The sequence below is a fragment of the Haliaeetus albicilla genome, chromosome 2 (assembly GCF_947461875.1).
Source record: "Haliaeetus albicilla chromosome 2, bHalAlb1.1, whole genome shotgun sequence".
NCBI lineage: Eukaryota > Metazoa > Chordata > Aves > Accipitriformes > Accipitridae > Haliaeetus > Haliaeetus albicilla.
In genome coordinates, this window is record NC_091484.1 from 34,716,228 (window position 1) to 34,731,580 (window position 15,353).

At 43.5% G+C, this 15,353-nt stretch overlaps 1 protein-coding gene across 1 annotated transcript in view; it reads right to left on the bottom strand.

The window, feature by feature from the left end:
- Positions 1 to 11,162: 11,162 nt before the first annotated feature.
- Positions 11,163 to 15,353, bottom strand: part of CMTM7 (CKLF like MARVEL transmembrane domain containing 7) — a 28,571-nt gene continuing 24,380 nt past the window's right edge. The window contains exons 3-5 of the mRNA XM_069770717.1: positions 13,517 to 13,615; positions 12,418 to 12,499; positions 11,163 to 12,058 (exon numbers count right to left, since the gene is read on the bottom strand). Of these exons, the coding sequence (XP_069626818.1) occupies positions 12,045 to 12,058; positions 12,418 to 12,499; positions 13,517 to 13,615 (195 nt within the window). The 3' untranslated portion in view covers positions 11,163 to 12,044. The remainder of the gene's footprint in view (positions 12,059 to 12,417; positions 12,500 to 13,516; positions 13,616 to 15,353) is intronic.

A 15,353-nucleotide genomic window follows, 5' to 3' on the forward strand; every position in this document is an offset into this window, starting at 1 on the left:
GAAAAGTTATATATAAAATTGTAACAAATCAAGATGCTGGTAGTGCCTTTAAGATGGAAATTCATCTTTGTTTTAGTCTATTGCTGTAAACATAAGCAGTTCTCTAGATAGTAAACTATGCTGTTCAGAACTATATCACTTTTAATACCTTTGAGAATTTAAGTGATTTTTAATGATTATTAAATCAGGATAATAATGCAGTGGTTTTATATATATAAAATAAAAATTTTATACAGTCTTGTTGCCAGTGTTGCCTTGAATTTCCATTTAAATAATTTGGAAATGCCTAAATATTTTTCCATTTTAAACCTGTGGTCTTTTTTTAATGTACTATGCTTTTTTGGTCTTAAGAACTTTCTAACATATTTTGTAACCATTTTTTAAAATAAAATATTAGTAAATAAGCGTTTCTCATTTCTGCTGCTATGATTTGGTGTCGCTGTGTAGTTCTCCTTGAGCCAACCATAGGAAATAACATCATTCTTTGTTCCTAGTTTGGAGGAAAGAGCTTGCATTGTGTTTGCATGTTACTGGGGAAGAGGGTCCAGCTTGCAAAGCTGGATATTGTCACTGCAGGTTTCCAGGGGGAAGGTCCGATAAGGTCAGTATTGCCTCTTACCATAGGGTCCCACCAAATTAGTCTGCAATAGCCTTTACACCTACTGTGGTCTGTAGGTTACTGCGACAAGCATAATTCAAGTGCTGCTTTCCTACTGTCTTGATTACTTGGAGCTAGAAAAAAATAGTGGCAGACTTTGTTGAAGGAAGGAGCACAAACTAGCAAAAAGTGTTAAGAGCAAAGAGTTTCTTCTGGTGTAGAAAAATGCAGGTGACAGTTACTTGGTTGAGGGGGAGCCACCGGATCCTTTAAAAATGTTTGTCTGATTGTCAGTGGTAGGGGGTGAGGAAAAGGAAATAAACCTGCATGCTTTCTGGCAGGGTAGCTTTTTTGTTTCATAATCCTACAGATTGCTTATTACCTTGTGGTCATCTTGTAAACAGGAGGAGAATGGCACTTTCTTCATTGCCAGCACTGAAATTGGAAAGCCACGGTATATTTTTCTTTATATCATAACGTTAAAAGTGAAATTGTCTCTTTGATGAAGTTGCCAGAGATGAGTGTAACCATAAGGATTCATAAGGGAAAAAGGTCTTTAATGCTTTTAATTACATTTGAAAACTAGATGCAAGAAAACAATTGAGGCAAAATGTTGTATTAAAAGGGTACGTCAGTGGTGGATTTACACAGCATGAGAAAATTCAGAAGTCCTAAGAAAGATGAATAAAGATTTAATAATTTGGAGCATGACCACACAGTTTAAGTCATGTTATTGCTAGAATCATGACGGCTCCTTTCTCAGGAGCATAATCCAAGTTAGTTTACTGTAAAGTGTGAGAATAGCGCAGCAGGGCAGACTATAGGCTGGTAGTCTGTGGCTTTCCTGGTCACTGCTGCCTGCATGTCCGTTGTTCAAGGCACGTAGGTGTTTCCTTGCTTTCAGGTGGGCTTTCTCCTTATAGCAAGGAGCACGACCGGCCACCTGCTTTATCACACAGCCTCCTTCGTGCTGTCGTGCAGGAACTAAGCAAGGTTAACTACTTGGCTGGGTTTGGGGTTTGATTTCTCTTTGCATTCAGAATAGCTATTCTTTGCCTGCTAAAGGGAGCACAAGGAAGGCCAGCAATGCTTTTGCATCCTGTTCGCGGCGTCTGCACGGTGCGGTTGTCTGCACAGGATCTGCTGAGAACCTGCAAGAGAAAAGTTTGCCCACAAGAGGGCAAAGGCGATCCTGTGATTGAAATTATTTGGTCTGGAGGACTTCGCCCTCTTTCCACCTGTATTTTCAGTGGAGTTGAAGCCCCCTTGCCCTCTTCTTTTGTCAGTGTGGCTATAAATTGAACAGTGCGTTTTAGTGATACTGTTTCCAACCATTTGGTTATTTGTCAAAATGTAGCCTGAAGGTTTTTTGATAATACAATCAGATCAATGTTTTCTCAAGGAGATCCTTTAGCTAAGCGGTTTGAAAGGGTTTTACTTATATTCCTTTTGTTTTGTTACCTGTCAAGAGATGTTTTTAGAAATTCCTTTTTATTACAAAGTCAAGCTTCAGCTGCATGTCTACATCTGCACCTATAACACTGTACAGTGCCTTTGAAGATTTTTGTGGTCTGTACTATGCTGTGGTTTTCAATGAAAGGTCTGTGGATCATGGGTGGGAGAACAAAGGAATGGGGAGTATCTGAGCATTTCCTGGTCTCTCGAGAAGTTAAATGAGAGAAGCTTATTATCCAAAAATGCAAATTATGCACGCTGGAAAAAAAATCAGGGTCCACAGACAGAAATGTAGGCACACATAGCTGTAAAGCATGCCAGACGGGGCCTCTTGCAATTCCAGTCCTCTCCAGGCACCCCAGAGACACTTGCTTTGACCAGCCTGCCTATCCTGATCACTCATTCAGTTTGTTTCTTATGACCTATTATCTCTTGGCTAAATATTAGAACAGGACTGGGAAAATAAAACAGTCTTGGCCGTTTTGAAGTTGGCAAGTCCTGAGGTGAGAGTCAGGGCTTCACAAGGAGGTGACAGCATAAGCACATTCTTCTGTAGCATGACTCATGGGCCAGATGAGGACAGCAAATACCCAGTCAGGTATCTGTTGCTAGATGTGCTGCATGAAAGCATGTACTATTCTGCAGTGCTAATTTTGGGGTGTACTTCAGAACTCTCTTTTTAGTCTTCACTTGCACTTACTGAAAGCATGCTATTGTAAGAAAAAAAGCATAACAAATTTTTTATTACCATATGTCCTACCCTTGCTCAGAGAATGGTGGAATGTTGCTCAAAATAATGCAACTCTGTCTGCACTACAGCCCTCCTTTTAACTACTTCCTTTGCACCAGCTGTCACTTTTCCAAAAATATCAGGGCAGATATGATTCTGAAATCCCTGTTCATGTTGAGCTTAGGTAAAGCAGGAACAGTTACTTAATTGTTCTGTGGTCTCTGCACACCACTAACCAAAGATGTGGAGCTGCTACCCTGGTGTGAGCAATTAGGCATCCTCAGAAAGGAGGACAGACTCTCACCACTTCTATTTTTATTGTTAACACAACACCCATTTTCACTCTTCTATGCCTGTCTGCTCTGTTTCAAAGGCTGCAGATCAGTGGTTATTGATACATTGTTAAAGCCCTGCTTCCCATCCCTGTCCCTCAAATCAAAACTAAACTTCCCCTACCAGTGCAGATCATAGCAACAAGAGCTTTGGCTAAAGCTCTGCCAGCTCGTTTCTCAAAACGGCTGGGACAAAGTGGCTATGGAGGTCTGTCTGAGGGGGGTACAATACAGCTTCAGAAACAACCATCTCGTTAACGTAAGCCTGTTTTCTGTCTCATAGTCCTCTTGCTCAGAAAGGCTTGTTTTATGAATGAACAAATGTTGTCCTTGACTTGATACAGTTTTTTAATTGTAAATTCTTGTTTCTGGCAATTGTGCCTCTCATTTGAGGGTAACAAAGGCATAATTATTCAGCTCTCGTGCATCACAAACTGCTGAGCATGAGGTATTAATGGAGTGCTTTGCTGCCACCACAGCTTAATAGCTACAGCTGCAGCATTGTGCTCTTGTTTGGCAGGGGTTCATGAAAAAGGGGGATGCAGATCATTAGGTTTTATGTCAAGAGTGATTTACAGATGTAGAAATAACAGTAAACTGTGCTAGATGGACAAAGCACTTCTGATTTAAAAGGAGTTATTATACCAGCAGAGCTCTGATTCGTACTCATGGTGGTATGAAGCCACCAGCACTGGTTCACCTCATACAATCCCCAATAATCTCAATAAAAGAAAGTTGTGTTAGTGTAATTGTGTGTGCTGGCAGGGCTGTACTGGGGGAGGGGGGGGGGAATTATGCCCTACCATCACAGCTGGCTAGCAGATGTAATACAAGGAAGCTGCAAATGGATGCTTTTGGCTAGCTATAGACTTTGAGGTGATATACAGCTCCTAGCCAGGTCTCTACCCATCCACCCAGCTATCGCGTTAGCTCTGTTAAGTGCTGAGATGCAAGTGCTGGAATTAAGAGGTGGGTGTTGTCCCAACTCCACGTGGGGAAGTAGAAGGGCTATCTCCTCAGTCCTACCCTGAGATGTTCCAGCCGGGAGGCCAAGCTCACCCCCCACCCCCTCCTACCGCAGTAGCTGATGCAGGAAGAGGCACGTCTAGGGGGTGAATGGGGGGGGGGTGGGTGGGGTGGTGCAAGTCCTGCACTCTGAGTCACTGCTGCTGTGACTTTTGCTCTTCTCTTTCTTCATTGAATATGCAAGGGAGAATGGCTGGGTATTGAGGCTAGTCCCATGCAAACAGGCTCCAAAACACACTGTGCTTTTCCCTTGGAGAATAGTATTTACTCTCTTTGGGCTGTAAAAATAGGTGCAGGATGAGTGCTGTCTCTAATTTCCTAGTCTGTCCTTGTTTGCCTAAGGCTTAGGTGGCTCTAAGTCTACACCTGTGAGGTTTTTTTTTTTCCAAGGTTTCTAGAGTCTTGCTACAATTCCTCCTATGCCGAGGGCTGCTTGTCTGCTGTTGCTCTTCCTGCACAAGTGCAAACATGTAAGAGAAGAACAAGTGGCTCAGACATACTTAATTTAGCAATGACTCTACCTTTGTGGCTTGGGGATATTCACCCCTGTGGGGAGAATTGCCCCACTGCTCTGCTTGACCTATCGCATCATCCATACACACCCCAGCTCCACTTCAAAAGCTGTCATATTCTTGTCTTTCTGGTAGCCCCTTCATCAGCCACAGAAACATGCAGGTGTTTCCTTCACCACCACACATTACTTTTTTCTACACGTACCCACACACGCAAAGCACAAAGCATGTCGGTCTCTTCCTTTTCTTCTCTGCTATTCCCTCTTTCCCCCAGGTGCTTGGTTTGCCGCACAGCTGCCTGTCTACCTTTGCACGGTCCCAGCCTGCGGGCACAGCTCTCTGGGGTCACAGGTGAGAGGGGCTCTGAAGGTGATGTACATGGCAGTGCCTCTGCCCACCAGGCAGGGCTGAACTCATTTTAGGGCCAGAGTAACCCAGGGGTTTGTAGCACCGAGCGTTGGCACCGGGACGCCTGTGCCTTCCTGTGTTACTTCACACTGCTGGCTGAATTTCCCGTCACAGCGAGGAGGGTAGGACTGCTGCTCTTTCGCTAATGCTTTAGAGGTTGCAGTTTATTCCTTTCAAATGGTTGCTTTGTGCATTGCTGTTATTCTAAGTCTGTAAACATCTAAAGAGCAATATATGAAATCTACATCTTGGGCAGTTTGAATTTAACTCGGTTCAAGCCAGGATCCACAAAAATGCATTTTAATTGAAGTCATTTTATCTATGTCCTAAGCCTTTCTCCTGCTTCAAAAGCTCTGGCCTTCATGGCTGGCTGGTGCTCTGAAGGACATGCTCTTCTCAAACACAAGTCTCACCCAAAAGCCAGTTAGCACTTACCCAGTGACAAAACTGCTTTTGAAAATATTTATCTTATGCGCCTTTCTGTAAAGCTGTAGTTCAGCAACATGCAAAAACCAGGTGCTGCTGGAGGTCATATCGTGTTCAGGAAGCGATGTGAAAACATTAACCCAAGGAACAGCACTGTTCTGAGCTGCTCGCTCAGGAAATGTCGCGTAGCACTGCTACTCTGCAGTGGCCCTTTGATTTTAGCTTCTTCAGCTGCACTTTCTTTTCCAGCTCTGCCCTCATTTCCCCCCCACACACCCCAAAAGGCAAGGTGCCTCTCAGCCTCCTTGTTATCAGCCCTATCACACTACTGCCCCCCCAGCACATAACAAGCAGCCACAATATCATGCCTTTGGCTATTCAACACTGGTGTCTTAAAGCCAAGCTTTCGCAGTACTAAGCCAGAACAATGCCAAAGATTTTGGTATCTAAATTCTGCCTTCATGTAAAAGTGAAAGCTTGTCTTAGCAGCCACCTTGCTCTTGAGGCAGGAAACTCCTGTGATGTTGCAACTCTTCCCCCCACCCCCTTTTTTTCTTCCTTTTTTTTTCCTAACTTTCAAGCTTCCTAACTGCGTGAAGTGCGCTTCTGGGCATGGCCAGACAGCTTCAATTTCAGTGTCAGTGCAGCTCAGACAGACATTTGGCAGAGGGCAAAAAGCAGACAGATATTTTTTTTTTTGCCAACAGCCCCGAGGCAGAGGGGCTGGTCCAGGCAGGTGATGAGAGCTTGTCTGTCTGATACTTAATAAATGGGCAAGTCATTAACCCAGTAAACCAATGCAGATATGAAGCTACTTCATCAGTTGTTTATAAATATGGGCTTTTTTTTTTTTTTTTTTTGATGCAAGCTCCTCGGTGGCGGGACCCACTGTATACTGGTCAGTCTCTAGTAATCAACAACAGCGCATACTTACTATACTGGCCATGAGAAACCAGTGCTGACCCAGGGGACTAGCCGAGTCTGACAGACTCTGGACTCAGGGACGGGTAGAATAGAAACAAACTCTGGAGTAGCCAGCTGTGGGTAATCAGTGACCTCTAGAAGGGACGGGCGTAGGAAGGAGTAGCCAATAGCACTTACTGCTTTTCCTGTTTTTCAGCTGCCATTGTACTGGAGGAAAGTAATCCTTCTTCTCTAGGAGAGGAAGATGACAAGCACCAGTGTGACTTTCCAACCTGCTTCCATGTAGCAGGGTTAAACAAACCCTGGGACCAGGGACCGAAACCAAGACCTGCCTGCTCCCAACGGGATGGCCTTGCAAGCGTGCAGCCCTGGGCATCTGCAAAGGAGCGAAAGTAAAGCCAAGGGCATGGCACCTGCACCTGTGCTCCAGTCTGAGAACTGAAACAGCCTAAGCAGGAGGGTTGCTTAAGAATACCCTAGAGCTTTTTGGTGAGGGCTCTCTCCTGACACCTGGGTGTAAATCTCTGCCAGCACAAAGAACAGGACGTGGGCCTCCCACAGACCATTTCTCTGGTACCCACTTCTCCCCATCTCACACAACCAGCAGCACCTCCTGAATGTCAGCCCAGTGTCAGGCTCATCAGTAGGGCACAGTGATACGTAACTCAGCTTTCCTTGGCTTTCAGGTGGCACTCAGTCTAAAAGCAGGTCTGTACTTTTGCCTCTAGCCAGAGGGATGGCCAAGGCCACTGGCCAGCACACAGCCTCTCATGCTCAGCAGCAGCATTTTGCTCCTTGCTGTCTCTAGGAACAGTGGAGCCCTGAGCAATTATAAGTTAAAATAGGGCAGAACATGAGGCAATTTGATGGCATGTTCCGCAGCCTCTGGGTCAGGTTTAATGCATCGTCCTGCAGCTTTAGCAGAACATGAAAATCCCAGACACAGGGTATGAAGTATACATAGCAGGCAAGCAGAAGAGAGACTTTTCCATTACTCCAGGCAGGTCTGCCCTTTAAGTACTGACACAGCCAGAAACTGTTCGTATCTGCCAGCATTTCTATTAGTGCATAACGTGCCCACAGTAGTTCCTCCTCTCATAAGCTACTAATTTTTGTACTTGCTCTTCCTTGTCTCCTGCTCCTTTTTTGTCCTAATAAGCTCCTAGTCCTCTTCCCTGGAGCATCACTCAACACTGCTGCCTCCTCACCCCATTCATTAAAAGTTATCATTACCCTAGTGTCCTGCTATCCCCCACATAGTGATTTGTTCCCAAAGTTTTTTAGCAGCAAAGAACCCATTCCTTCATAGTTCACACAATGCAAAGCACAACCATTTCAGAGCAACAGAAAAAGTGTGCAAGCTGTCACATAACTTGCAGTGTCTTCATCCAGTACTGTGGTCCTCAAGCTTTTCAAAGCCACCCTTCCTCTTTTTTTAAAAGTTTCATTTCCCCTTCTCATCTTCCCAGTTTCTACCTGACAAAAGCACTATTCACTCTCTAACTTATCTCAAGCCCCCAGAGCTCAAACATCAGGGTTTAGTTTTCTGGCAGCATGAAACAGTTTATACTACCTATTTTCTCCTCCCAATGTTTACATTTTAACTTTCAGTAAAACTGAACCCCAAACTCTACCTGTTTTGGCTCAAGGGATATACTACACTCTTCCTGAAGCTGAAGAGGATGGACAACTTTTGCGTGGGATAGTCAGAGACCAGCACATCCGAACACAATGGCAGGGGAATGTTTTTTTTCTGTGGCTCCTACCTCTTGGCCTCCAGTTACAGGATGTATTCTGACACTCCCCAGAGAGAAAGTCACTGCTCTAGTAGAGGAAGGAAAAAAATGAGCAAGACAACAATCTGATTCTCAAAGCCTTTACATTATCCAAATAGCAAACATAGTTTATTTCTAAAACAGCTGGAATCCCATATTTGATGAAGTTGCAGACAGATGGAGCTTTCAGAACCAGGTTGACACCAAAGGAAACTTATAACGCTTTTGCTGGCACGACTACAGTAGTGAGGTGCCAAAGTCCCTGCCAGACGGAGCTGTCACTCAAAGACCGCCGGTAGAGCTGGTGATACCAGCAAAACCTGTGCTTTTCTTGGTAGACATGTTTCACAAGGAGGATTTGGGGGAAGCGAGGAAGCTTTGGCAGCAGAGATGTCAGTTTTCCAGCCTGAAAGCATCCTGCAGTAAGAGTATCTATCTGGTGGGTCTATGGAACCAGCACTGTCATTAACAGAAAAAGCTGCAGGCATACCTTAGACCTGTCGATAGGCACAAAAACCAAAAGGGAACTTGTAATTTACTTCTCTTGATCCAATATGAACAAGTGCACTTGCAGCAAAGCATATTCTTTGGATGATCACAGAGCATAGTTCAGAAATTCTTTGGTTGTCAGACTGCATGAAATTCCCCCTATTTTTTTTTTTTTTTCCCCCACATGCTGACAAGTGACAGAGTGATGTGGGAGGCTGAAAAAAAGATGCTAGTGTAGTGCCAGGAGAGGGGACACCATTCCAGCAGAGAGTGGAAACAGCCTTTTCTTCAGAGCAAGCTCAGGGTCCAGCCCCAATCCTTAGCAGGTGCTTCTCCCCACAGCCACCATAGCCCTGAGGTCTCAGCTGCATTTATGCTGTGTGCAGCAGAACATGGGTTTCCCACAGGATTGCCAAGAGGGGTTAAAGCTTGTAGGAAGGTGCCTACTATCAATCATCTGAGGTGATATCTTGGGAGGTGAAGGAGAAATAGAGCACTTCTCTTTCCTCTGAGGGAACAGAAGAGGTTGTATCCTTAAATACCTACCATGTCACTCCAAATTAAAGTCAGAGTGCTGGTTTCCAAAAACTGTAGTTAAGTCAGTCTTGGCAGGAGAACTGGTGATCAAGCACCCCTCTTGCAAAAAAATACATATGTGTGTGTACACATGTGTGTCTGTGTACCTTCTGCAGGTATTTTCACTCAAAGTGCCCAGAATTAAGTCCCTTGTCATGTATGTCCTTTGGACCAGTCCTGCCCAGCCTGGCAGGGCAAGGAAGCCTGAACCATCACTGACTCTGCTGACAGTGGATTTCTAGCTGAGAAGGATGTCTGTTCTCTTAAGCCAGAGAACCTTTGAGGCACGCTCAATTCAGGTTGTTAAAAAGAAAAAAGTGACCCATTTCTGACCAAACACAAAATATGTCATCTGAAGGTATGGGGCAGAAAAGCAGGCCAAAGTTGGACATTGTAAAGAAATAAAAAATTGTCAATATGAAATTAATAATGTTATAACTCCCTATTATATAGTTTTATTTGAATAATCCTCTATATTAATGTCAAAGCAGTTTATCTTGGAGTGAATATGTGTATCTCCATCCACAAACAGCAGACTTTAGTGCTTTCAAATTGTTTCCTGCTCTATGTTGCTGTAAATAGGGCACTTGTGAAAAGCAACAGCAAGCAGAATCACAGAAACTGTGCACCATGAAGAGGGGGACTGCTGCCTTTCCAGGTTATCTGCTCAGTTGTTTTCAAGTACTTACTCAAAATTTTTGACACTTTAGCAGTTGGCCAGTTTCTCTTGTCAAAAAAAAAAAAAAAATCAAAGTAAAGATACACATATTAGAATGAGAGAAAAATATCAGGTGTCAACAAATGGCAATGTATGATGATCTGCTATGAGGCACAAAAAGAATTTTCTGAGAGGACCATTAAATTACTTAGCAGTATTGACGCAGAATTTCAGACTGTGCTGGTTTTGGCTGAGATAGTTAACTTTCTTTACAGTAGCTAGGATGGGGCTGTGTTTTGGATTTGTGCTGAAAACAGTGTTGATAACACAGGGATGTTGTCGTTACTGCTGAGCAGGGCTCACACAGAGCCAAGGCCTTTTCTGCTCCTCACCCCACCCCACCAGCGAGGAGGCTGGGGGGGCACAAGAAGCTGGGAGGGGACACAGCTGGGACAGCTGACCCCAACTGACCACAGGGATACTCCAGACCGTATGATGTCATGCTCAGCAATAAAAAGCTGGGGGGAGGTTCGGAGTGATGGCCTTTGTCTTCCCAAGTCACCGTTAGGTGTGATGGAGCCCTGCTTTCCTGGAGATGGCTGAACACCTGCCTGCCGGTGGGAAGTGGTGAATGGATTCCTTGTTCTGCTTTGCTTGTGCACGCGGCTTTTGCTTTACCTATTAAACTGTCTTTTATCTCAGCCCACGAGTTTTCTCACTTTTACCCTTCTGATTCTCTCCCCCAACCAAAGCGGGGGCAGTGAGCAAGTAGCTGCATGGTGCTTAGTTGCCGGCTGGGGTTAAACCACAACACAGACAAACAGAAAAATGTGTAGCAGGCCAGAAAATGCTTTTTTCCTCCAGATTGAACCTGGTAAACTGTACAAATCCTACTTGTTGCAGAAACCTGCTGCACCATCATGCATTTGTTCTGACAGAAGAGACCAACTTATAAGTACAAGTTCTACTTCACAGCTAGACACAAAAGGGGAAGCATCAAGGACAAGGGGCCTGTGCTTCCCTTTTTCCTGCAAAGAATTTCCAGCTCACCAGAGATGGACTGCAAAAGGAGAGAAAGACAAAGGTGCCAAGAAGGCATTGTCTCAGCCTTGAAGCTACATTGAACTTCATGACAATACCAGCTTGGACAAAACTGAATTGTTCCGCCTGTCTAGGCTCTGGGCAGAGTCTCTAAAAGCATGGATCCCAGCAGAGGCAGAGGAAGGGACAAACCGCAGGCAGGAGCGAAAGAATTCACAATGGCCTTTCCATAAACACTGTTAGACTCCAAAGAGAATGATTTATAGGAAATGCATAGAAATTTTCTACAGAACAGGTCTTACAAATACCCATTTTACAAATGAATATTTGTGAAAAGGCAAAAAAAAAGTTCCCACAAAATATTAAACACATATTCTTGGAGATGTATTTTCTTGTATTTGGCAGAGGGAAGTTTTTAAGAATAATCTTTGGTTGTTAATAACCTGTAAAAATTCATGGAGAAAAAAACCTGATTTCATCATGTACTGTTGGGGCTAGTAGGGAGTGTTTGCAATGATGTATTCAAGTTGCAGTTCATAGTTTTTGGTGCTGGCTGAGCTGATGTTAGAAAAAGTCCACAGTTGTGATAGAAAGAGGTAACAAAGACTTGGGTCAGCTTATCCAGGCACAAATCAGTTTGTAACAGTTCCTTCGTTAAACAAATCACCTTTGGAAGTTAAGAATCAGGTAGGAATTTTCAGGATTTCCCTTCTGTAAACAGATGGAGGAAATCAGAAGGAATTTTTCCATCCCTCTGAAAGGAGAACCAAATGACTCTCCAAATAAGTTTTAAATGCACTTATTGCAAATAGCTGGAAATGACCACAGCCTGGCTTCTGAGACAGAAGTTGTCTTTCTCTGTAAAGCTCATAAAAAGCAGGTTCTCCATTATAAACTTCTTGGGGGCGGGAGGGGGGAGTGGGGAGAGCAAAAAAACTTTGGTTCACAACATTGTTTTGCATAGGCATTCAAGTAGATCTTCAAACGCTACCGGCTGTCCAGGCTAGTAACAAAATACCCATGCTCTCTCCTCAGTAGTGGACGCTCCTCTTTGGTATCCTATTTTGTAAGGCAGATGTCTTGCAGAGATGGAGTCACACAGATGCATCTTTGAAAAGGAAGACAGTGTCACTTGCATTGCCACAAACGAATTCATCTATTTGATTACAGAATACACAGGAAGCCTTCTTTTGGTAGAGGGTGGGGGAGGGAGAAGAGAAAGCACTCATACATTCACTTCTTGCTAGAAGCAAGTTAGTTTGCTCTTGTAGTTAGTTGTTAACAGCTGTCAGTAGCTGTGATAATGTCTGTGTTGACAGAAAATATGGAATTATTGCTTTACGAGTAATTTTGAGCAACAAGGAACAGGACGTTAATAAATCCTTCCAGGTAGACACAGCCCTGTGGCAGAAACTATAAATATTCATTTTGGGAAGCATTCTGGCAGTTACTAAGCATGATACTTACTTGTTGACTGCGTGATGCATGAAACCTTGTAAGATGACCATATGCTTAAAACACAAAGGATCGTAGCTAGGAACCCGAAAGTCTGGATGAGAAAACAAACAAACCACAAATGCTTAGAGAACATTAGATGACACATATTCCATGAATGTATGGACACTCTTGTATATCCAGCTACATATTTTATGACATTAACAGACCCCCCAACGTGATTTTTATTGCATTCTGCCAATATACTAAAAAAATAAAAAGTTTCCATAGTATAATAGCAGCTTATGTCTTGTAAAAACAGTGACTGCAAGATAGACTGAGAGTCATGTACAAGGAGGGAGAAAAAGCTGGACAGCAGCACAGAGTCTCACCTTCTAGACTTCTCACTAGGATTCTGCAACAAGGAAAAGACTTCTTCTAATTCCTCTGATTACTGCTCTTTTACTGCCCCATTCAAACAAGTCTTTCCCTGCCATCTACCAAATAAAAGAGTCAGGTAAGTCTTCTAGTCTGTTTGCATCATCAGGACTAAGTTTCTGAAAGTAATTCTTTATTCCGGAAGAGTTGTATTTCAGGTCCTGCTACTGTGAAAATACTGTTGCCCACACTCAGAAGTCATGCCTCTCTCTGTAAAGCCCTCCAGCCAACAGAGGCAGGGAGTATTTTCCAGTAAGTCAGCCCAGGACCCCAGTGAGTTTTAGCTCAGGAGAAATTATCTTGAACAGGGGTCTGTTCAGGAGCAGGAGGCATCAAAAGCTGAAGGCTGGGGTGAAACCCTTTAGGCAACTTCTAGCTGCTACAACAATGACTTGTCAAAACTGAACTGTCTTAATTCTTCCCCTATACACATTAGTTCCTATGAGTTAAAGCAGGAGCCTTTGGTTTCAACTCTCTGACAGGACAAATACCCACTTTAGTGGTGAGACCGGAGTCTCACAACAAAATATTTTTCTTGGCATTGTGTTACAGAACATTCACTGAAATGAGCTAGAAGGTAAGACTGAGCAAGGCAAGTCTGTAAGAAAATAAAATTACAAGTAATAGATTTCCAATGCCCTACTTAATATATATTGCAATAAAAAAGTGTCAAGACTAATAAACACAGTCTTACCGCTCCAGCCACAAGTCCAGTCAAATTGTAACTCTTGGATGCTGCTACAATCGATGCAATGAGAAGCAGAATTGTACCGATTAAATAATGAAGAAACTCCTGTAAAGACAAGCACAGCCTGCATCAGAAGGGAAACTTATCAGGAAAGCATTTCAGTATGCCTCAGAATGAAAACAAGTTGGCAAAGGTTACTCAAACCCAGAGGACAAAACACCAGTCAAAGAAAAAAGAGGAAAAAAAAAAGGGGGGGGGAAGAAAAAAAAAAGAGAAAAAAACACTTTGTGAGTGGATTTTGTACCATACCTGACTTTCTGTTCAAAAAAGGAAAGAGGGCCAATCTTCAGGTCTACTAATGTCACTGGATCTACTTACTGGGTATGGATGCAATCCTTTCAATTCAACATGGTACATTACTGAGGGTGAAAACATGTATCTTTATTGCATGGAGTATGCACCTTACTTAAAGAGACAGTTCTGGAAGAAGGGAGAAGGGCATAGTTCTCTAGCCTATATGAAATGGCAACAAATGGGAGCAAATGGCATAAGTGGAAAACCGAATGCTCCTACTTCAGATAATCTTAGAGAGCAAGTAGTGGATCTACTGCAGGAGTTACTAACAATTTACATCAACCAAGACTGGAAACAGGTGGGAAGCCATAAAAAGCACAACTACACAGACACTCATAACCAACACCCAGGCTCCTAAGTCTGTAAGGGTGGCTCCAGCTGTCCTGGAGTAAAACATGGTGCCATTGGCTTTTCTGAGAGAGCACTGAGGCACCACATCTAAGCTTTTCTCTAATGTGATGAGTATCAGTCCAGGAGTCAATTTTACCTTGTTATAAGCAGAGGTTATCTGTGGATTTAGATTTTGAATCCTCACAAAGTTTATGGCAACCTATGGGTGTTTGCAAACTGAACACGGGTTGTTTCTTTTGCATGGTGGGGTGGACAGGAGGGTATCTGCTTATGTTATCTGCATTGCATTACCAGCATGAACCAAGCAAATGCAATGTATAAGGCAGAGGAGAGATTCCATCTCAAACGAAAGGAGGAAGAATATAGTCCCAAAAGGAAATTGTTCAAGGAAATCCCAGAACAGAAATATTCTATCATACCATACCACAGCTTCCCTCTGTTCAGGTGTTTATAAACAGCTGAGGAGGATCTTTGCGATAAAGCAGGCTCTGAGACTGCAACTTACTTTCCTCATTTGTAACCTTGTTTCAGGTAATCAAGATGTCAACCCTTGCTTTTGCTAGAATAAATTATTTCCATAAGGAGGCTTCTCTGGCTAGTCCAGGATGCAGCAGGCAAATTAGGCACGCCACTGCCTCCTTAGAGACATGAAATAAACCAGTGTACACAGCCCACTACTTCAGAGGAATCTGAGGGATGGGCAAAGGTGCAAAAGAATCATCAAAGGCTAAATTAGGTGGAGAACCAACCCCTGGCAGGGCTGAGAGAGTGCCCCTCTGGAGAAATACCTCCCAGCTTTAAAAGACGTCAGTGCTAAACAACTTCTTGAACCACCGCACCTTTACTGACTGCAAATCACACCCCTGATTGCAGTGTAGAGATCCTGCCAGGAAACTCAGCCAAACACCAGCTGTAGTTTCCCAAAGTCTCTTACAGGTCTTCCTATTCTGTGCTAAAGATACTTCAATATGTGACTGAAAAGGAAATTGGTTGTAACAGAGCAGCCATGTTCGAACATCACATCCCATAAGGCTATCTGAAGCTGACCAGCCACAAACTGCAGTGCCTTAAACTCACTAGTGACTCTGGAACATTTAGGAATGATTAAACACACCAAAAAAAAACCAAAAGCAGCCTA